We start from the raw sequence: 23,651 nt of genomic DNA, 5'->3' as shown, positions 1-23,651 counted from the left end.
AACACGACAGTAATGGTAGGAATTGGTCAAACATTTGAAGTTTGTTCCACTCTGATCTTTCTCTTCTCGTATATAAATCATTATTCAACTGTATTTACATATCTTGTTAAAGTGACAGTTGATCCCTTGGCAAATTTATGAAATAGAATAGAGTACACCTGCATAATAAATTCACAGTTTATTTTCAGGGCAGTATAAATCCAGGTCATTACGTAAAAATACAAATATAAATCCCTTTCTTGATGCACATTCGCTATAGTGACTTTGAGCAAAGAGAGAAAAAGTGGAAGTCCTAGGGGCAGAGAAGGTATAATTAAAAGGAAACGCCCTGGCCTTTGGAGAGAATGAAGGGGCCTTAATAATTTGCCATTGCTGATTTATTTTCTGAACTGCAAAGACCACAAAACAGTTCAGAGGACAGTACATGACAGCCCCATTAAAGCATCACTTGCATCCGCCCGCTTCTGGCTCAGTCATTTTTCAGGCCAGTGCAGCTAAAAGTTTCTCTAACCTCTGCTGACATGTGTTAGGGTAAAGAATAAGAACATTCCCATCTTTAAGCGAATATCAGAACACCCACTCCGTGATCCTACTTTGGAGCAGAATAAAGGAAGTATTGCTACATTTACCTTTTATATATATTTAATGCACACAAATACCCACCCAGCATTGAAGCCAGTCAATAACCATTTAGACACAACCACTAGAAACCTGAAAAAAATCATTAATTTCTCCATCTGCTTTTTATGATGTAGCTTTTATATTGTGCAGATCTTAGGGCCTATTCTGGAACCATCTTCGGATTTGGGTGGCTTTTTCTGCCCCGCCCTTCCCCCCACACACACTTTTTTTCTTGTTCAGGTAAGTCCCCTTTCTCTCTAATATCAACTGACCAGTATTACAGAAATGAAAGTGTACAGTAAAATGTTTGTAGGAAGGAAAATAAACTACTAAACTATCTGCTATTAATCCTAATGTTAGCCAACTTTTATTTTTAAATAATTTTAGAAAATATATATTGAAGTAACTGTTCTATTATGATAATTGAGTTTGGTTTTGAAATTTAAAGTTCAGATAACAAAGTTTTCTATAATAGCCATTTAAGTAAGGTTTTTTTCTGTCAGCATGTATCTTTAATTTACCCTCCAGCATATGATCATTGTATTTAGTTTAATTTTAATTTCAATTTATATTTCTATATTCATTTGATCAAATTTTTGAAGCAAATGTTCTTAAAATCACTTCAGAGAACTCAGACACTTATTAGTCAAGCCCACAAATTACTCAGTTTAGTTTATTAATTTTTAAGAGTTTTCAAAATTTACGCTCATTTGAGGAAAAAATCCAACCACTGCATAGTGTGGAGAGAATTTTCTTCCAATCGATTGGTGCAACTGAAGAAAAGAGTTTACTAGTTATAATGAAAGCATGTTTAGTAAAAGGTTAGTTATAATGTATACATAAAATCTATATTGAAAAGAAAAAAAAAAAACGATCAAGAAAAAGCTGATGTAAACTAGGTTTCCATCATCTCTTCTTAGTAGGTGAAGTTCTATTAGTTATGAATAATTCACTCATTATGTTATGTCTCTGATGTGCGCTTTCAATGGCATTGTTCACAGATGAAGAATCTTCCACAGCCTTTTAAAAACTACCCTTATGTGGTTGTTGTATTTTCTTTCTTTCCTAGTACCCGAAGTTGCACAGTTCACTGCTCTGCAAAAGATATGCCCGAATGTTAAAACAAAAATGCATTATTCAAAGCGTAATACAAAACCTACCGGGCGGGCAGCTGCAGGTGAAGTTGTTCCCGTCGTGTTTCTGTGCTACATCGGTGCAGGTTGCGTTGTTCTGACAGGGCTGGCTCTGACAGGCGTCAAATTCTTCACACAGGGAACCCTGATAAGCATCCTCGCAGTCACAGAAAAAAGTTGCCTAAAAACAACCAGGAAATGTACTTCACAATGAATTTTCAAAGATTATGCTTTCATTGAATACTCCACTGAACAAAGATATTTTTCTTGTTTTCCTGTTCATAACAACAGTAGCTGCCATAAATACATCAACTGCATAAAGTTACTCTTTGAAATACTAAACCTGCACCAATTCTTCAGCTGGAATTTTTAATGCTGTAGGGAATTTCATCTAGACGAGGAGGTTGGGATCAGATCCATGATGTCTAAATCACTATGAATTTTTTCTTCCATTCCAGAAATTACATTCATAGACTGGAATAATTGTGAGAATAAATAATGTGCACATTTAGTGCAATAAGATCCTACTATAAAGATGCATCCTTTATGCAAAGGTCAGGGCTGGGGTCCCAGAGGCTTACTTCAGTGGTACTTCAGTACTGACACACCCCTTCAGTTCTGGTAAAATAGGTCTTCTTCTGAATGTATTTGTTACTTTCTCCAAACCTTGCTGCTTAATAAAAGATCAAAAACACTAGACCTGTTAAAGACCTTAAATACCTATAGTAGGCATGACATGGCACATTTTTGTTAGTAATAAAATGCTTAGGATTAGATTTAAAAAAAAAAAAACAATTAGGTCTCTAAGATTGCCAAGGAAGTCTCAAAGAATGGAAGCAAGCTTTCTCATCTGTAGTATGCGTTTAGATCAAATATCTTATTTTCTTTGTTCGTTAAACACTAGATGGCAACATCACTCACTCTCAAACATTTCAAAGGCAGATCATTACGGCTGGAACGCAGCTGTCCCATGCACAAACATTGTCACGCAAAGTACAGAATGTGCATGGAACTAGAAACAAAGAGGTGGGGTGAGTATTTTGTCTTCTATTTTTCACTTGTGTTTGATTCATATGAATAAACAGCTGTGACCTGAGTAGGAAAGAAAATAATCATCTTCACACAAATAAAAAACTTTACTCAGTAAAACCCAGATTGCATTCTTCCTTAAAAATATTACACTGGTAGAGTTTAAACAAGGATTAATATCACACATCTCCAAAACTCAAAATAATGGGTATGTTATTTATCTGGAGTGGCAGAAGTCCCTGCCAGGCGTACGGTCTATGCATGCTCTGATATTTGCTCAAGCCCCTTCACAAAAGAGCTCTGAATATCTCACACATTAGCAATGACAGGTTTCCAAACAAGGCTGTGGCTAAACAGAAAGGAAAGACAGGCAAGCAAAACACAGTCAAAAATCGTTATAACCACATAGCACAGTAATTTACTTTGAAGATAATTCATATGAGCTATGTAGGAAAGTGGCTAACAGAGTGAAACAGATAATCACTTTAAGAACTAAACAATTAACTAAATGAACAGTAAATATTTTCACATTTCCATATAGTATTGATGGAAAACACATCAGCGCAGGGGTCACTTTGGTCCCTAGGAACAACAGTGATCAGTGGTTCAAAGTTAGTTTGTCTTCAACATCTCGTATCATCTGTGTCATGCAGTGCCATTGTGCATATATAGGATCAGGACCCAGGTAAAGAGCACATATAAACCTGTTGCCTGCAGCATCCTTCACAGCTGTTAACTCTTACTGATACTAAATTATGGTATTGACTTAAAGTATTTGTTGTCATTTCTGGAATGGAGTGTTGAGTTTAGACTTAATACAAAATCAAGGTTGCTGCCTGTCTCAATAACTCACCTGTTCCGGATGAACAAAGTGAGATACCATAGTCTGAAAAAGTGGTATTTTTTCTTCAAATGGACAAGAATCGAGCACAGCACTGTACCTAGATTCGGTACCCTGTTTGAAGAGATCAAGTCCTGATCTCATCTAAATGTGTTTCTGGTGCTTGTGTACACACTGAAAATGAGAACAGGCTTATCTACATCTATCTGATTCTAAAAACATCCCTAAGCAAGAGAACCAAGAAGTATAACATCCCATCAAAGTTAACTCTGTCAGAACAGAGAGGTACCATGTTTGTTAGGTGGGCTCAGGTTCATGGTAGTTTTATGATAGATCTGAGAGCAAGAGGCAAAGTGCATCGCTACCCGAACCACTCATGGGAGAGGACGGGAATGTCTGTGCTGTCCACATAGACACAAACGTCATGGCCCTACCTGCACTAAAATCTAATTTCAAAGCCATGGAAGCTGATTGTTATAAGTATTAATATATTTAAACAATGCAACAATCAGTCATTGCTTCAACAATATTAATGAAATAGGAAGTTAAAAAAACCTCAGAACATATGGCTATCTCTCTAAGAGTATGATATAAGGATCAATTTACCATAAAGCGTAGTTAACAAAATGGGTTTTGAAAGCAGAAAATAAAAGCATTGTAACACTTCAAAGTGAAATGTTTAATGACAGATAACAGTTCTGAGATGCAGACAATATTCTGTAGAGAAGATTAGGTGTCATCACTTTTATTAGGCATGTCATCTTCACTTTTCTCAAATGATACTATTAATATTTTTTTTCTGAATAGATTATGTGTACTAGCATATTTGAGGAAAACTAAGTCAAGAAAAAACTACGCACTGCAATAATGCTAGTATTAAAGTCACTATCTAAGAATTCCAAAACTACCTACTATCAATAGACAGTTCATCTGTGTATTTTACTTGATTGTGGGAGTATAAATCTATCATATACCAATTTGGATGGCAATATAATAAACTCTAATATAATTTGCTGTTACCCAATCCAATTGTCTGTAAGTGTCGTATTAAAAATATAGTTGGAATATAGTACTTTTTTCCCTATTTTAAGTAAGCAGAGTAATCACATGCTGTGGAACAATTACTAAAATGGTCAAAAATAAAGCATTGTTCACACATTAAGGAAAGGTATAAAATCAAAAGGCTTCTAAGTTAGAATACAGCTGCGGCTGGCATGCGAAGAATTCAACATCTGCGATTTCCTGTACAATATTTCTTGCGAAGCTACACGCGAGAAGGAACGGAATGTGTCCTTCCGTAGCCCTGCCCTGTGATGTACATCAGACACGGGAATGAGATGGTACCATGGAACCGATAAGCTGCCTATTTGGTACCCTGAGCCAACATTTTGTTGGATTCTGATGAAATGCTGTCCTTTGTGCAAACTTTGCTCATTATAATGTCATTATAATACCAAAACACACCTCCATCCCAAAGGCTACCTGCCTCTAAGGTGCGACCACTCCTCCTTGAATCTGTGCCCTGAATTGTTCGTAAACTACCCCTTTAAATACGAAGCAAGAGAATTTTACACCAATCATAATAAAAGTATTTATGACTAAAGTCACTCAAACTCCACCTTGAAGGTAAAAAATAGTATAAAAATAGCCCAAGAAAGAGGGGATATCAGGGAAGACACCATCGTGGAGAAGTCAAGGAGGACTCCATCACTGACTGCCTTTGACTTCTGGGACCAGTCGATGGGCTGAGCCTTTCTTCCCCCCCATAGGGACGCCTTTAGGTAAGACTTAGACTGGACCGAGCACTTCCTCGGAAAACTTAGAAATCTCTCTAGAGAATCTCTCTCCTGCATTTATAGCCAGGCTGTATTGTTTATAACTTTGTTGTGCATTTTGTATATTTAACAATACTTTTATTTGCACATGCTTTGCAGACAGTGTATTTATCACCGGCAATCATAAGAACCTATATATCTGTTGTTTAAACAAACTGCACTGTTTAAGTAGCTAGTCATTTCAGTTTCTCATCGAACATGACCAAAGACTCAAGAGTGGCCATGCTAGTTCATGAGCGTGACTAGACTGAAGGTGCAGTCCACTACTAGTGTATCCAAATCGTAACAGTTTAATATATATTAAATGCAATTGGACTGATAGTGGTGAATTGGGCATCACTCAGAATTTAAACCTAGCCGCACCTGGCCCCCCACCTCGGTGAGGAGTGCTAGAAAGCAAGGGGGTTTATTTTCTGCCAAAACTGCTTTGCCCCTTTCTCGCAACAGAAATTTGGCATAGTCAGCAGGATTGCCATGAATAAACTGCTGCAAAAATATGATCGTGCCCCTTTCCCAGGCTGGGAACGAGTGGGCCCAAAAATTTTGTGAGGATGAAGAGAAAGTGGTAGAAGGTATTGAAGAGTGTCAGGTTTCACTAAAGCTCAGAGTGGGAAAGGCAAGGGTGTGATTTGTGCAGTGTTGGGCGCCTGTCTATCTTGTGCACAACAAGAAGCTAGGGAAACCCCTGCTCCTAATCTGATTTCTGCTATAGATGACGCAACTCTGAAATCAGAGAATGAGGTGTTGAAGTCATCATTAGCTTTTCAGAAGGAGACAGGAGAAAAACTAAGAACTCAAGTTGATAAGCTTGCGTGAAAATGGAATGCTTTACTTGGGAGTGAAAAATCTCCAACTTAAAATGTTATTGGAAAGGGTGACTGGGCTCTTAAAAGCAGCCTTCGGCCCAGGTCCAACAAAATTCAAAAGCTAATGTGTTGTCCAAATTCCAGAACCCAGACTGGAGATTTTTGGTCTAACAGCGAGGACGATGAAGAAGATGAGGCGGAAGGGACTTTTACTTTGAAATCCCAAGTCTTTCCTTTACAACCTCTGGTTAAAACTGAAACCGCGGTTGATGATGATGATGAAGTCCACACCACTGTGCGTACTGTTCCGTGGACACCAACAGAGTTGGCAAAAATAAGGGAGAACTATTCAAGGCGGCCAGGAGAGTCAGCTGTTGAGTATGTGTGGTGAGTTTCTTCTGAAGGAGGAAATAGAATTATGTTGAGTGAGGAAGAAGCAGGACACTCCTGGGGACCAGGAGTGTTTTTAACTACTATGCCCGGAGATCATAATTATTCCCCAACCGCTCGAGCAGCCTATTGGGCAGGTGGTATGGATCCGTGAGAGAGGGGGGAGCCATTAGAGATTAGAGCTACGGGCTACACTGATCTGTGTGCAGCAATACGGAAAGCAGCTTGTCTGCAAGCCGTGTATGACAGAGAGGAATTTCGGAAATCTCCAATGTCAGCCCCTGTTGACCCCGATTGATTAGCCCCTCTCATCTATGGCCTTCCTGATTGCCTGAATCTGTTTGTTGTCAGCACTCAAGATCGCATACAAGATGTTCCGGGTACTTGTCAGCGGAGCCACCGTCACTACATACCCACCTGGAATGAATATGTACAAGAAATAGACCAATACAAGCGCCGAATGGTCTGGGCCAGCCTAACTAGTGAAAAATCCTCCAAACACCCCCAAAAGGTTCACCAAGTCCGAACTCATGCTCAAAACCCTAAATCAGATGAAAGATTAAGCCTGATAAGGACCAAAATGAGTTGTGGCTTAAAGGCCTAGAACTGGAGGTACCCCGACAATTCTTGCACGGTGTCCCTGTGGGAGATCTCCATACACTGGTCCAATCTCTAACTAGAAGGAATAATTTGACTGGACAGAAAAGTCTAACCAGAGAGGCCCCAAGCCATGAGAAAATTGTGCCTTCTGCACCAGAGCGTAACTTGACTGATTCGTCAGAGTCCCAGCCAAAAATCTCCTATCCCCAGGGAGGGCAGTGAGCCACCCTGCCCAGCGGGTACTAACGATTCAATGGCTCTCTCATAAAGACTCCAAATCTGTTATTGTCATTCCTGTTAGACCCTGGAAGATGTCGGTAAACTTTGTTATTGATACCAGAGCCCAAACGTCTGCAATCACTAACAAAATGGCACAACTTCTAGGTATAAATCCCACCCAACGCAGAGTCAACTTCACAGGAATTGATGGCGTGGTAAAAACATGCCCCACCACAAAAACTAACCTCTGGTTGCCAGGAGAACAACGAATGACTAGGGCAGAAGTGTTAGTGGGTGCGTTGCGTACTAACCTCCTAGGATTTGATGTGCTGCGTGGGCAAATGTGGAAAGTTCCAGATGAAACTGTATGGAGTTTTGTAGGACGCAAAAAGGGATTGGACACAGGGAAACTGAGACTATTGGAAACTTCCATACCTTTACCTCCCTCTAAAATCACCAACGTTCAGCAATATCCACTGCCTGCAGCTGCACTTGCAGGAGTTAAAGGGGTGGTATTAGATTTGTAAAAAAGATGCATCACTAAGAGAACTCATTCACCTTCTAATTCACCGGTGTGGCCAGTAAAGAAACCAACCAGGCAATGGCATTTCACAGTAGATTACCGAAAGTTAAATGCCAATACTGCACACCTGACTGCCGTGGTTCCGAATATCGCTGAAATTGCGACAATGATACAAGTAGCTGCCCATTCTTGGATGGCTGCCTTAGATGTTAAAGACATGTTCTTTATGATTCCCTTCCTTGAGCAGGACAAAGCACAGTTCGCATTCACATGGAAAGGAATCCAATATACTTTTGACTGACTTCCACAAGGATACAAACATTCCCCCACTATTGCTCACAATGCTTTAGCTAAAGTCCTATCAGAGATTCCTGTTTCACAGGGATGTACGGTATACCAATATATTGATGACATCCTAATAGGGGGAGAGAACCAAGAAAGTGTAAAAGACATGACGGAAAACATCCAAGAAACACTACTTGATTTAGGATTGGAAATTCCAGACCCAAAGTGTCAGGGACCTGCACAGGAAGTTAAATTTCTGGGGGTCTGGTGGATTAAAGGAGCTGCTTCTGTCCCTCAGGATACCCTGAAAAAAATAGAACGTGGACAGAATCCATCCAGCGCGAAGGAGTTACAGCAAGTTCTGGAAACTTTAAGTTATTGGCGTAAACACATCCCTGGCTTTTCAATCATTGCTTGCCCCCTTTATAATTTGCTCAAAAAGGGTAAATCCTGGGAATAGACTGACCAACATACTAATGCACTGGAACTGCTAATAAAGGAGCTAATGTTATTCCAACAACTTGGTCCTATACATCCAACTGCCCCTGTCCATGTAGAAAGGGGGTTCAGTGAACATGGTTCTCATTGCAACTTATGGCAGAAGGGACCAGCAGGACCAGAAAGACCACTGGAATTTAGCTCTCGCTCCTTTAATGATACTGAGAGCAGATATTCAGACCTTGAGAAGGGTTTACTGTCCCTAGTGCAAGCGTTGCAACGAGCAGAGCAAATAAGAAGAGAACAGAGTGTGATCATTCAGGGACCCTTCCGCCTCCTAGATGTGGTCCACAAAGGAACAGCACCACCGGCCGGCATTGCCCAGAAACCGACAGTTCGAAAGTGGTATGCTTATTTAGAAGGCATTAATGAAATCAGGCCAGTCTCTGAAGGTAGTGTTAAAGTATCCAAGCTGCAAAAGGATATAGATGGTGCCCTATTGTTCCGATCTCCGCCAAACAGACCATCTCCGATCCAAGAAGGACCTCCTCTGAAGGAAGGCAGTGATGTTACTGGGTTGTGGTTTACTGATGCGTCATCTCACCGTGAGAACAATAAGTGGAAATACAAGGCCGTAGCACTGGAAGTAGCAACGGGAGAAAGAGCAACTGAAACTGGAGAAGGTAGTGCACAAGTAGGGGAACCCAGAGCTGTCCTACTAGCTGCACAACATGGGGCTAGTTACATTTACACTGACTGATATGCTGTTTATTTTCTGCCAAAACCTCTTTGCCCCTTTCTCGCAACACATGCTCATCAGATTCTAAATTTCAGACAAGAGATACGATAAAAGCTCACTTTTTTTCTTAAACTATAGTAAAGAAGTTGTTAAGATGATCAGAACAAAATAAATGTCTACTCTTTCTCTTGCTGAGAAAGACTTTCAGTATTTATTACAATTGACAGTGAGTTGCTATAATATTTGAGGAAAACATTGCTGCATGATAATTACATAGCTTGTATTTAGGACTATAGTGTACTTAGGAAACAAAGTATATATGTAGGAGAGCATGCCTTTAGGTATAAATGAGGTTTTTTTATAATTAGCTTTTCTACAAACATAATCAAGTGGATCTATCCCAAAGCTTCTAACCCATATAGAAGACATGGAAGTCATCACTATTCAGTTCAATACATTATTTCTCAGTGCAGAGGCCAATAATTTTGGTGTAAATCTCAAAGGTTCTAATTCTAGCAATAAAATTTCGTATTTACACTGTTAGCTCTTCCATATTTTACATGGGCAAGCTGAAGTTACAGAACAGAGCAATCCGCAAAAGAAATCATTTTATCGCCATACGTAAGCAAAATTGAGGCTCTCAAACCCAATGGATGGCCAAAGTTCACTTGAAAATCCTACACTGAATCAGAAATTCAAATTTCTGGTCTCTCTCTTTGGATTAATACCAAGATTTTTCCTCTTCCATTCACAGATTAGTGGTTTGAGGACAACTTATTCTGGTGTAAAGCTGAGTACATAAATGTGAAAGTGGTATTTATATTGTAGTGATGCCAAGACCAGCATTAGCCTTCTGACACATTACCACTTCTCTTGTGGAAGAATGGCAAGCATGGCAGCAAAGCAGAGGTACAAAGCTCATACAAACGAAGGAAAAGGCATCCCTTTGACTCAGCATCACCTCACTTCACAGAACTTTGTTTGAAGTGGTGAATTTTATGTTCCTTTCAGAAGGAACAATAAATGAAAAAGAAACTTCTGCCATTAAAAGCTTTCCATTTCATATCCACACTCTATAAAAAGCTTCTAGCTGAGTAGAAGCTAAGTTGTGTATCAGTAAGGAATGAGTAAAAACTGGCCAAGACTTCCAAGTTAGACCAGAATCCATTTGTTTATAGTTTTATGCATTCCAGAGGTAGCGGTATGCCACTGCACTTATATCACTGCAGACTGTTAATTACATTCAACTTTCCCATTAAGCAGATGTGTTACTACATTCTTTTATATTAAACTAGATTTGGAATAAAAATATGAAGTACATAAAAACACAAAGACAATCATTAATCTTCTTGGCACTGGAAGCAATGACTATAGCCAGCAGAGCTCTTTGCGTAAAAGAGCTAATACCATGAATAAGCTTCTAAGAAGTTGATTTGCGTCCTGCAAGACTAGATTGTGCAAAACAGAATGAATTATAAGTAAAAACAAACAGCAAATCACAAAGGGCATGTTGTAAACCTAAAGAAAATTAAAGTTTCAGTTCTGCAAAACAAAGTGCAGACAATGTGGCTTGTGGGAAACTGACACAATGGTTGGTACATGTCGAGCACGTAATCTTGGCAGTTGTTTGCTCCATCGTAAGGGAAATCACCAAGACATTTTAGGACATATCTCACCTAAAATGAGTTAAACAATGTCAAAAAACACCCTGCTTAATGGAATATGCACCTTCTATTTTTACCTATATTGTTTGTTCTATGCTTGAATCAATTCTACTATGTAACTAATAAGCTAAAGAGTAAGGAAAGCTGATAGATTTGAAAAACGTTATGGACAAACAGACAACATGACATATTTTTGAACAATCCTAAATTTTTCTATTAATTTTCCAGGGAAAGCAACAAACTACATGTGCATGAGGAGAGGTCATTTATCACTAACAGTTCTAGTCTTAACATAAAAAACTTTCAATGGCAAGATTAAAGGTGGCGACGTACAGGTACTGATTTATCTTTTTATGAGGGACATAACAGCTCCTCTATCTTGCCATGAAGCCAATTTGTCTTTCTTTGTAAATATCATTTTATTTTACTTGCCGTGTCTCCAAGATTTATAAAACATGGATAATTATTAAAGGCCAAATATACATTTTCCTTAATACAGAAAAGCATTAATGCTTCTGCATAGATACAGGAAATAATTTATTTTTGTTTTGTGACATATTACGTGCAATAAGAGAAAGAAATTAGAGATATAAAAATGGACAAACATAAAAAAATAGAAAATAAGGTTGTTTATCAAAGGGTTTAACTCTCGACAAAAATTAGAAAAAGGTGACATTTTGATATGCTGTTATATATAGTAAATATATTATTTACAATTGTGAATATATTACTTACATAACTCAAATTCAAGATGCTGACTTCATAAAACAAATATGTTAAATATAGTAAAGCAGAAAAAACTAAACTGGACTAGGCAACAGGACACTGTATCCGAATGAATAATTTATTTGTATACCAGCCAGATGGTGAGGCAGAGTAGCACTTACTTCTAAACACATCTCTCAATAAGTGCATTCACACGTTACCTCAAGATTTTTAAAATTTAATTTTTGAGAAATAAAGTAGATGCTTAATTCTTCCAGATGTTACCACTGCCATGCATATATAGATTACTGTAGCAATTTAATTATTGTTGTTACAATTCAAAACACCATTTTTCTATCAAACATGCTTATTGAGAATTTAAATCAGGAAGTGCTAGCAGATGAACTAACAGTGAATTCCCTAAACATGCCAAATTTTCTATGCTCACAGCAGGCTCACAGCTGTTAATATTTACTCAACAGTTACTATTGCTTTTATATCCCAAATGAATTTAATAAAACCAAAGATTAACTGTGCATATTTGTGCTGTAAATTACTTTTAATCCATAAAATTAAAAAAAAAAAACACGTATAGAAGGTAACAGAGAATACAGGATCTCGTTCACAGAAGGCTGGTTTTGTAAAAGCAGTAAGCAGACTGCAAATTTGACACATTTGTTTTTTATTTTCTCATGTTACTAGATGGCACAAATAATTCACGGTGGCCAGTCAAATTGCTGTCACTGTTGCAATCTCTTGGTGCAGTACCACGTAAAGGAGAAAGCTGTACAGGAAAACTTCCAAACATTACCAAATTACTCTGTTCTGTTTCTTCTCATAATTATGCTCAGACAATTCCGTTGCACTGATCAGTGATTTCTGAGCAAGCAATTATCGAGACATGGAGAGATAAGTACTAGATTAAATCAGACCTAAAACCAAAAGAAGGTTGAAGACTTCACAAACTGGAACATACTGGTCTGGAGACTGGGCATCCCAAGTGCCACCACGCGCTCCTCACCTCACAGAGGAATATTCTTGTGTAGTGACAGTAAGATGCACAACGCATTACCTTATACCTAATTTGAATAATTGTTTTTATTGCCCAGGTAGGGTATCTTTGTATCTCACGTCAGTCATTTTCTTACTTCTAAGTGCTTGATTTTTAAGAATAGCAAATAAACACATTGTTACTATTTAGTAACACCTGTGAGCTTTTGAAGCCTATTACACAGCAGCAAGGTATGCATACACTCAGAGGAACAAGTACAATTTACCCTGCATTTATATTATCACGGAATTTTCACCCTACAGGAAGGTCTTGATAAATTCATCTTACCTCATCTGGTTTGGTGATACATTTTCCTTTCCCCGAACACTGGATGTTATCTGAATGGCTTCCCACAGGCATGCAGGTACTGACTTTCACTATCACAGTCAAGCGTAGAGCCACAATGCATTTAGTAACTGAATCGTTCAAAAAACCTTAAAAAAACCCCAAAACATTATTCTTACTATATGAGAAAATACGCTAATACATATTAATGCTCTACTGCTAGACAAATAAATAAAACTGATTGAAACAAACTGTCAACTAAGAACATCGTTGGTCATATGTCATACACTCCTGTCTAAACGCAATGCATGTAAATACAGATTAGAATATAGTTTGGAAACGAACACTCATTATATTGATTAACAAAAGGAAGGCAGGCTGGTGAAACAGACCTAATTCCAGACCGCTAATCCGCTATCATATTTTAGGTCTCTAATAATCAAATGCTGCTATCTTTTTGGTGAGTTAAAAATATATTTCCTGAAGTTTTTCAGTGACAAGGAATAGTAAAATCAAATTCTGTGGAGAAAAAATTTTAAGTGAATTTCCAGAAGTTACTTCAGAGCTAAAAAGCACACAGATCATAAACTGCATCACACTGGTAACAGATGGACAACCCCTTTGGCTGCATTTTTTATGAAGTTTGCAAGAACAGACATACGCAGCTTGACAGCATCTCTTTGTATATATTTGCAATACAAGTATTATTGAATGTCTGATCTGATCACTCTGTAAGGTGATATACTAGGTATAGACAAACAAAACATGAAAACGTGAACATTTGATAAGGAAGACGAAAATTCATGAACGTCTGGTTGGCACCTGTAATTGCATGGAATTAAAAAAAATGGCTGAAAGCTATTAAAACACAGTGGAGCATAACAACATCCGTATCACCCGTATTTCTAACAGATATACCTGGAAAATAAAGTACATACACAGCCCATGACGTACACAATTAAGTCAGAGTTCACGTCAAAATACACACAGCCTGCAGCTCTCCTTCACCTGTGCTTGGACTGCATTGTTCCACCACAGTGATGAGATTCCTGGGCTCCAGCCCTTCCGTGCGAGGCATCAGTTAGCTGTTTTGTTGTGGGCGCTTGTGGCAGAATAAATGCGCAGTGACATAAACGTGCGTTTGGTATAGGGCATATACTGCATGCAGAATATATGCATTAAAAAAAACAAAGATACTTCCATAAATTGTCAAACTTAAATTTGACGGACTGTCCTCAATGTAGGTAGACTTCTAAGGGTCTAAGACTGTTTGTAATATCAGTATGGAAAGTTACAGACGCAGAACCATTGCAGGATTATACTTTTCTTTAGAAATTAATAGAGAGAGAATTTAAGTAAAATTCAATGCTTTTTTTAATCTAAATATCCTTAATTTTTAAAAGAATGACAGTAAATAGATGCAGGAAGTGTTTGACATAGAATGCTTTTTCTAATATATTCCACTTTAAATTCTAGAATCCATTCACAGCCTAAATCTCAAAGGAACTTCAAAGACACGGTCTAGCTTCTTGCATTATAGACTGGAGATAGCATAGTATTTAGTCAAGCAGAAAAAAAATAGTACAAAATATTTGTAATGAACAGCAATAAACCGAGGTTTCATGAAACGCTCTGAACTGCAGGTGAATTCTCTTTTCAGAACAGCTGCTAAACATTACTTACATTCTGCATGTGAAAGTGTCAAGCATGACTATTTCTACAAATTCCGTAGAAAATCATATGGAAGACTTCCATTCTTTGCTCTTAATTTTTAGATTTCACTTTTTATAGTTCTGTACCCTTTGAACAATTAGTTTTCTGTGCTAGAAACAATGATCCCTAAACCATATCTTCAAAGCAGGAAAATCTCACATCCAATACAGATGTCATCAACTTGAGTTTAGCATCTACAAGGTAGTTAAATATTCTAAGAGATAGATTAAGAAAAAAAAAATATTCAGAATGGTTCCAAATGTTTTGGCTAGGGAAGATTACTGTAATCTGCTGACCTCTTCAAAGCAAGCCAATTTATTCTGGCCTTAATAAACACTCCATTTTTACCCATCTGTTCAAAGATGCAGCCAGAATTATTTCCTTTAACAATTGAATGCGATTGTCACTGGCAGTTATGCAATTGTATGTGAATGCTTGGAAGAATGTGGTATTTAGAATACGTCTTTGGGTTCACATTTGCTTGTCTGAAGCAGATTGTTACATATTCTTCAGGACAGTTCCCTAAAGGAATATTAAATCAACCTTCTTTGTACTTTGAGTCTCGTTACTATTTTGGTACCAAAAGCCCTTAAGCAAACCACTGAAAAAAGTCATTATTCCCAGTGGAATGCCACACATTCTCCTGTAATTTCAAATTATCTCACGTAATTTCCAAAGACTAGAAAAATAAAAACACAACTATTTATTTTCACTCTATATAAGTTGCATACGACTTTGAGACCTCTGGGTTTTAAAGCTAAAGGAAGCTTGTCTGATCATCTAAATATGAGTCCCTGCTTAACTCGGGTCATAGCACTTCAATTAATTTCTTCTCCAATTCCCATAACAGCAATGGAACTAGAGTGAGTTTTAAGTTCTATTTTTAACTTCTAGGTAGGAGAATAATTTCAGAAGCATGTTTACAGCTCCCTTCATCTAAGGTCTGGAGAAAAACATTACAGCTGTTTAAAGCAAAAGGTAATTTTGTTCAGTTTAACTTTTCTGGTTTTCTAAAGCTAGTTAAAGCACAGTGACAGAGCATTTTAGGTTGAAGAATTCAGGGTTGAACTATTTACAGTAATAATATGGAAACAGTTTTAAAACCTAATAAATCATAATGTGATGTGAGTAGTCACTTAGATTGCAACGCAGATATTTTCAAGCTTTGTGCATGCACAGTTGGTAGTCTGAGAAATGCCTGCATGATTTCATTGGCAGTACGCATGGTAAAATACACTACAGCTCATTCCACCCCGGCAGCTTCACCTACTTATGCCTAGGAGCACAAACTGCGTATGCTCCTGTTTCTCTCACATCAAGAATGTTAAGAATGAAAAATAAAGAATACATTGCCCTGTTGCATATCATGCTAATGGAAGGCATAAGACTCAACCTCAAATCGTAACTAACTCTTGCTGCGTACTCAATGCTATTACACACACGGAAGCTCGCCTGTTGCAATTGCCTCCAATGTGTTTCTCTGTATTCCAATCTTAACATATATTCAGCTATCGTTGAAACAATAGATTATCATTTTACATCAGAAATATATAATAGTTCCCTAAATTAAAGTTCTGATTCGCTAAAGTACAGGTCTTAGAGTCCACCTAAAGGTTTCTTGGATAAGAGAGAACAACTGTCAAGGGTTTGGGCACTCACTTACAATGAAGCATCAGTTCCCAAGTTTTCAACTTATTTTTAGCATGGTTTCCCAAGGAAATGAGACAGCAGTGGGATGTCTATCAGTTTCCATCTGTTCTCTTTTTCTCTCTCAACACTTTCCCACACCAAAAGCTTTTGGGGTCAGTAGCCAACTTCAACATCTTGCAAAGCAGTGGAGTTCTCAAAGACACTAAGTGCCTACAGCTTCCCTGCACAGTATATAACCATGGCACTAATGGGTAGGAAAATGAAAAAGGTCCCCAGAATAAGGTGATGTCATTTCTTCACCCCATTCCCAGTGTACAGTACAGTCAGTTATTCATTACGTGGAAAATGGGAAACTGGGATATATACAAATGGAAGAAAACCAGATAGTATCAGTCCTTCAGGAGCAAAGCAGTGGTATCGGGTGTGCACCATATCTTCAGTTCATGTCATGTAGTGACATAATGAAGCTATTATATTTCCAGACCTGATTTCAGTCTCCAGAAACAATACGGCTGCTATCAGAGCATATTGAACCATAGTTTATAAATCTTAGTGGCCCAGGATAGAAGCTACATAAGTATGTCTGCTAGTTCATTCACAGATAGTAGCAAGTTACAGAATTAACCTAAAGAATAAAAGAGCCAAGAAGAATTTTCTCTTTGAACACATCTCTCATCATGTTATCCACCAAGCTAAACAGGAGTCATCAATATGCTCAATCTTTTCTTTTGTGGACATTGAACTTTGCAGACATAAGAATAATTTAAAGAAAGCAAGCCGGGGAGTGGGGAGCAGAACCACTAAATTTTGATTACAGTACTCACCAGAAAAAGAACAAAGGGAGACTTGAATTCTAGTCCTTCCTCCTAAAATTATGTCCAAATTTTATCCAACATTATTTCACTTTGATAGCACTCACACTGTCCATGTATCATATGGTAAGGCTAACATTCAAGGCCATGAAGACCACAGGCGTCTAACCACCACCATGCATAAGTGCCTTTTTTGATCTAAGCATAAAGTAGTAAATTCAGTTTGACTACACAAACCAATTTACCTCTCTTATGGCACTGTATATCACAGTCTCAAACAGTGGTTATTGATCTAGCAAATCTAAGAGCTCAATCTTTCCAATCTTTCATGGAAGTCATGTTAACTCATTTTAGAGACCTAAAAAATGAAGAAACGTAACAAGATGCTCTGTAGATGCACTTGATTGTGAAAATTTACCTTTACATGTTGAAATAATAGAGGCATGCTTTTAATTTACAAATAGACAATCATGTATCACCTTTTCCATGACCCGAATGAGCAGGATCATTAATGCCTGTCAATACACTTAGAGCCCTGACACTAACACTGTTCTACCGAATTTGGAAAAACGGGTCAGGAATCCTTTCCTAGCTTGCCTTAGGATGATTATCATACATAAGCAGAAAACAAGAAGTGAGAAACAGGTAGTCAATGACATTTGCAATCTTTGGTGCAGTACTTCCCATGCCATCAGTACCATAGGATACTTGTACTGAAAAGCTGAGATCATTCTCTAATGATACTGCTAGGCAACATAGCATCTGGGGATACAAAAATACAGCTGCAATAACAAAAGTGCTATTTTGCCCACAAATAGCACTACTTATAAGTTGTACAACTCTCCCAAATTCCATATAGATCAGCATGCTTACTGTGCTTTGTCACAGAAGCTTTGGTCAGATACTGCTTTTGAAAGTATATATAGATTTTAGTGAGAATCAGTTCAAGAACTGTTTCAAATACTTTATTTTTCAAAAATTCACATAAAACAGCAATTTAAAGAACTTTTTGTTGTTAAGTGACTAAAACTTCTCTTTTTTTTTTTCTTCTCCAAATTGATATTGTAGTCATATTCAATTTAAAAATAGATATGCTTTCTTCCTTCACTACCAACACTGAAAACTCATCCTGGGCTCTGAAAAATCAAACATATACTTTCTTCTCAGACATAACAATCATTACAATGATAAAGATAAACGTGCTGCTGGTCAAGTTTCTCAGTAAGATCATTGCAATTCTATTAGAGGCAGATTGACAATAATAGTATTACACAGGTGTAACAGAAAGCAAAATTTGGGTGTCAGAAAATAATTATCAAAACTTTGGAAGAAATAGGACACAGCTTGACTTTCAAGCTGGAGCTCAGTTTTGCAGGACTGACAGTTAAAATATATTTATATTTATGAACGGAACAATCCAGTTGGATTCACTTAGCATAGAAAAATCCCCAATACATGTTCCATTACATTCATTCTATGACAAATGGCAATTTCTGAATTTTACTGTTACTAAAAAATTACCCAAGTTAATAGCTTGACTGGACCAAAACCCATGATAGGATTATGAACTAGTCAGCTAGCAAGGGTACACACTTACACTTATGAAACCACTTGCATACAGCTTATTAAGGAGACGTGACAGTAGCTTAGTGTCACCTTCTGTCGTGGCTTCAAGGACTCTGCTTACTGTCCAAAATAATGGTGAAAGCCCAGTGAAGGGTGACAAGACTAATCTTCTAATAGATTTCCTGTGTCGCAATTTCCCCATTACGTGCCTATTTATCAGCATCTTCACAATGCTACCAAGCTGGTTGTGAACTATTTTGGGCACAAATGTAGACCACCAGAATCTCTGATACCACACTTCACAAAAGCAGCTAAGTGTGGTGGAATACAAATGACACAGCTGGGACTGCGATAAGGGGAGCTGCAGTACATTGTAAGGCAAGGTTAGCTAGGATTTATCTATAGCGACTGGGTTCAACTTAAAGATTTATGAGTGGCTACCTGACATTTAAATACACTGTACAGTATGTTACACTACTAGCTGAAGATCTCAAAGCATTTCACAAGCATTATTAAAACATACCTCGCACTTTCCTTTAAGTTATGCGTTAGTATCCTTATTTTACAGATGAGGTTAAGCAGACTGTCCAAGATCTCACAGTACAAACAACTACATGATCAACTGAAAGTAAATATCTTGACTGTGAATTGGTCACAAAAGTCATATTTGAAGGAAGAGACATCTTAAAAATAAACAAACAAACAAAAAGTATTTCGCCAAGCATTACAAATTTGAGCAGATGAACCTCCAAAGACAGACTAGAAAAATAACTGTTACTTCCTGGAAGTGGCAGTGAATAAATATTAATTTTGAATAATTTACTGATTAATTAAAGACTACTCTAAAGAGTAAAAATTATTTAGATGGTAGCTTAAAACATAATACAAAGTATAAAAAAGTTATTAGTCTAACGTTTACATCCACTTATGTGAGACAAGGTACACATGACTTGATCATGAAGGGCAGGGCAGGATATTGATTTTTATCATATTTATAAAGATATCCTTTCTTATATAGTCTAACAGCATTCTTCAGAATTGTTTAGATTTCAGCTGAATGCTTAACTTTTTGCCTTATAAGGCCATCTTTTAAAAAAGTCATTGAAATTAACACTTTAATGAACTTTTTACACTGTTCGCACTTTTGCTGCTGCTGCTATTGTTTATCAAAAGGCCGTTTTCTGCAAGGTTAGCTCTTACACCCAGAACCCCAGGGAAATGTTCACAGTTGAGCACAATACTCAATACGCCTACAATACAGCCCTTCCAGGCAAATTGCACACGGGAAAAATGAAAACCCCATTAACTGGAGCAGTTGTCACCAAATTCCCGAAGCAGCAAGGCTGACTTGCACAAAAGCAATAGTCACACACACGTCACTGTACATCGGCTGAGCAGCAGAACTCCCTGAACACTCCAACCGCCCCATGTGCAAGGCAATGATGTGACTTAATTTAGTCCAGAGTGAAAGAGGGTTAAGTCAAATGACTGTGCATATGCCATGGGCTAGGAGCTCACGCAGACGCTCAGCTGACACGTGGTAACTTGTTATAGCTAGAGTAACTTGATTACGTGGCTTTCAGTGAATTCAATTCACACATCTCCTATTATGAAATAAAATTGTCCTATTTAATTTTTGCTTAAGTAAAAACAATTTCAACATGCAGCAAACTGCTTTCTTTCGATGGAAATATGTGCATGTTTTAAATACATGTAACAACACAAAATGCACCATCCAAAAGACACAGTTACAACTTGCCTCCTAATCTGAAGTTCTATAGCCAAATAAAAAGAGCAAGAAAATCAGACCGATTTGTTTCAAAATATCTCTCTAGACTATATATTTTTAATACAGGATTTTGTACACTAAGCTTCATTTTGCCTATTCAATATACCTGCAGTCATATTAGTGGTGACCACTTGTTAAAGTATGATGAGATGTTGAAAGGAGCTTCATTAAATAACCCAAAGAGCATCAAGAGAGCAAATAACTGCTTAGGGCAGGGATATTAAAGAAAATACTTTGTTGCATTAGAAAGGCAGGACAGCATTTTGCATAAGAAAATATTATCTTCTCTGTAAATATAAAGATATGGTTCACACACTTTTTAAAATGCACCAGGTCTCTCATGCTTGAGGAGCCAAGCTTTAATTTTCCTTTTTAAGCAAAACTTCAAAAAGTTTTGTGGAATTCAAGCAAGCTGCCTTACAGGTGCTGGCGTTTGAATGGCATCGGTGTCCTTCATCTCACCATAAAGATGCTATAGCATCCATTTTCAAGTGAGTTTGTACAGCTACCAATTTTATTTATGAAGATACTTTAGAAATACATTATAATTATAATTTAAACCAGTTAGTTAAATCATATTGATCTAAAAGGCTCAGCATCTTGCAGATAAACCTGGTCTACGTCGGCCTTTTTTTGCTGTGATGAAAATAAGCGTTACAGTTTAAAGATTTGGCTGGAGGATTTCTTTTCTATTCAGATAAAATATTCATCCATATTAAATGTTAAACCTTCTACCGTATTATCTGTAAGGTCTTATCTGCAAAATAGCAATTTTGCTTATAAATTTATTATTTTATAAGCAGACAATAAACTAAAAAACTAATGTAGTAACATCTCATGAAAGCTGCTTTTTAACCTGCATCATGGAATTACTAAATAAAGCACAACGTCAAAAAGTAAGTAATTTCAAGCTATTTACAATCATTTTTTAACAACTACAGATATACAAACTTTTCTATCATATTACCTATGGGGAAATGCAGGCAAAGTACTAACGCCCAACTGTCTGTTTTACTATTTGTCTGAAACAGCTCCCATCATTGCAGCTTCAGCAGCAGGCACACCAAGGCAGAAAAGCAATTTTTCCAGCATTTTATCATGGAAGCTGGTGAGAAGCAGGTTTTGTCAACAGAGTTAATATCCTAATAACCACGATGAAGACCTGAAAACATAATTGCATTTTTTATGTTGTTGGGAGAAAGGAAAGAAATAGGTTGCATGCACAGAGTGAGCACTGCCAACTCCATGCTCTACATTATGCTCAAAACCTCAAAATAAACACTTCTTAAAATTGAACTGATAATCATACAATATGCAATTTTACTACCTAATTTCCAAATTCACCCAAAAAAAAAAAAAAACTATGGGTTTTTTGATTACTAGCAAAACTGTACTGTTAAATATAATTTGCTAACTATATACCAGTATAGGTATACCTATACTAGTTTACCAAGTAGACTGGAAACTGTGAAATTGCAACTGACTGTAAGTCTCACATCCACAGGTGTATCTTTTGAGTCCTGAAGCACAGATTTGTTGCCTTAGTGAATAGGTATATTAATTTAACGCCAGGTAAATTAACTGACTCATGAAGAAACAGATGGTATACAGTCACAGTAAAACTTCTAAAATGTGAGTATTAAAAAAAAAAGTTAATGCTTTTATTATGTGTTTGTTTCGTGTTTTTTTCACTATTTTGATAGCAGACTGTTTTCAGAATAAACGTTCCAGTTTTCAATGAGTGTAATTGTGCATTTGGATAAAAAAGATGCGTGCAACAAATCATGGAAGATTTTTAAGAGAGTTGCCATGCAAGCTGAAAATGCCCTTCAAAGTCCTTAAGCAAGGCCTTTTTTATTTTTCTAAAGGAAAATGTTAATACATTATTTTCTCACAAGAGATATTATTCAATCAATTTAGTAAATCTTATGCACTTGCAACAAACATGTATAGAAAAAGATATACATGTTCCTGTAGATGTTCCCAAATCCAATATATTCTCCCTGACAGAGAGAGGTGCACAATGCTGGGTGGATTAGATTCCCCCCAAAACACAGAACAACCAGCACTTTCAACTCACCACAGAGATCCTTAGCTGTAACCTATTATCATGCACGAGAACTTCTGTCTGAAAGACTCATGCACAAACTGGCAGTGCATCAGGATACTCTTATCTCATTTTTTCAGGCTTGTAAAATGCATTTCATGTGATTTCAATTTTTCAAGTTATATGGCAATGAAGAATAGGTGCGTGACTGTAACAAGGTAAAGTTTTGCAGTTACTAATTTTCAAATATTCTAGCACCGTTAATGATAGCATGAAGATATGAAGATCCCAAATTAAAATAAATACTGATGAGACATTTTATAAATATGATAAATGGTTTATACAAGAATCACTCATTAACTTCAAAGAACACCAGGGCAAATAGTTTGACGCTGTAAGTCTATTGAAGTAAAAGGCAGAATTTCCATGAAATAATATGTTTTAAATGTTGATCCCTTTATTGCCACCTCTTCTTTAAAATTATGATTCATTCCCTCTTCCTTCACTTCCCAACTATCTCTTTGGCAAATCCATAGCACTCCACAGGCAGATATTTTCTGTATATATATTAAAACCTTTGCTATTCAGAAGTGCCCTCAATAAAATACTTTTTTGTATTTTGTTGTGGTTTTGGGGTTTTTTTAAAGTCCTGAATTTGGGCACAAAACTTCTGAAATTCTTTTGGCATCAAATGAAGCATTTTTGTTGCAAACAGTTGGGCAGAGATCAACAGTTCACCTGGCTTGTACTACAGATCAACCATCTAGTGACTACCTTTGTCTAGTAGTAACCTGACATTAAAAGCCACCAGCACCTTGTGATGTGCCGTGTGCTTCATCCTACACCTAACCCACCTAACCTACTGAGTGAGGCAGTACTTTCAGGGGGCTTTTTCACTTCAAAACCTGAA

General features: G+C 37.2%; 1 protein-coding gene across 1 annotated transcript in view; it reads right to left on the bottom strand.

The window, feature by feature from the left end:
* The window catches only part of DNER (delta/notch like EGF repeat containing), a 137,664-nt gene that overhangs the window by 40,881 nt on the left and 73,132 nt on the right, over positions 1-23,651 (bottom strand). Inside the window, exons 5-6 of the mRNA XM_063339824.1 lie at positions 13,168-13,313; positions 1,782-1,935 (exon numbers count right to left, since the gene is read on the bottom strand). Of these exons, the coding sequence (XP_063195894.1) occupies positions 1,782-1,935; positions 13,168-13,313 (300 nt within the window). The remainder of the gene's footprint in view (positions 1-1,781; positions 1,936-13,167; positions 13,314-23,651) is intronic.

This window comes from Chroicocephalus ridibundus, chromosome 6 (assembly GCF_963924245.1).
Source record: "Chroicocephalus ridibundus chromosome 6, bChrRid1.1, whole genome shotgun sequence".
NCBI classification, from domain to species: Eukaryota; Metazoa; Chordata; class Aves; order Charadriiformes; family Laridae; genus Chroicocephalus; species Chroicocephalus ridibundus.
Note: the sequence above shows the minus strand (reverse complement) of the source record. Positions and strands in the feature narration are given on the sequence as shown.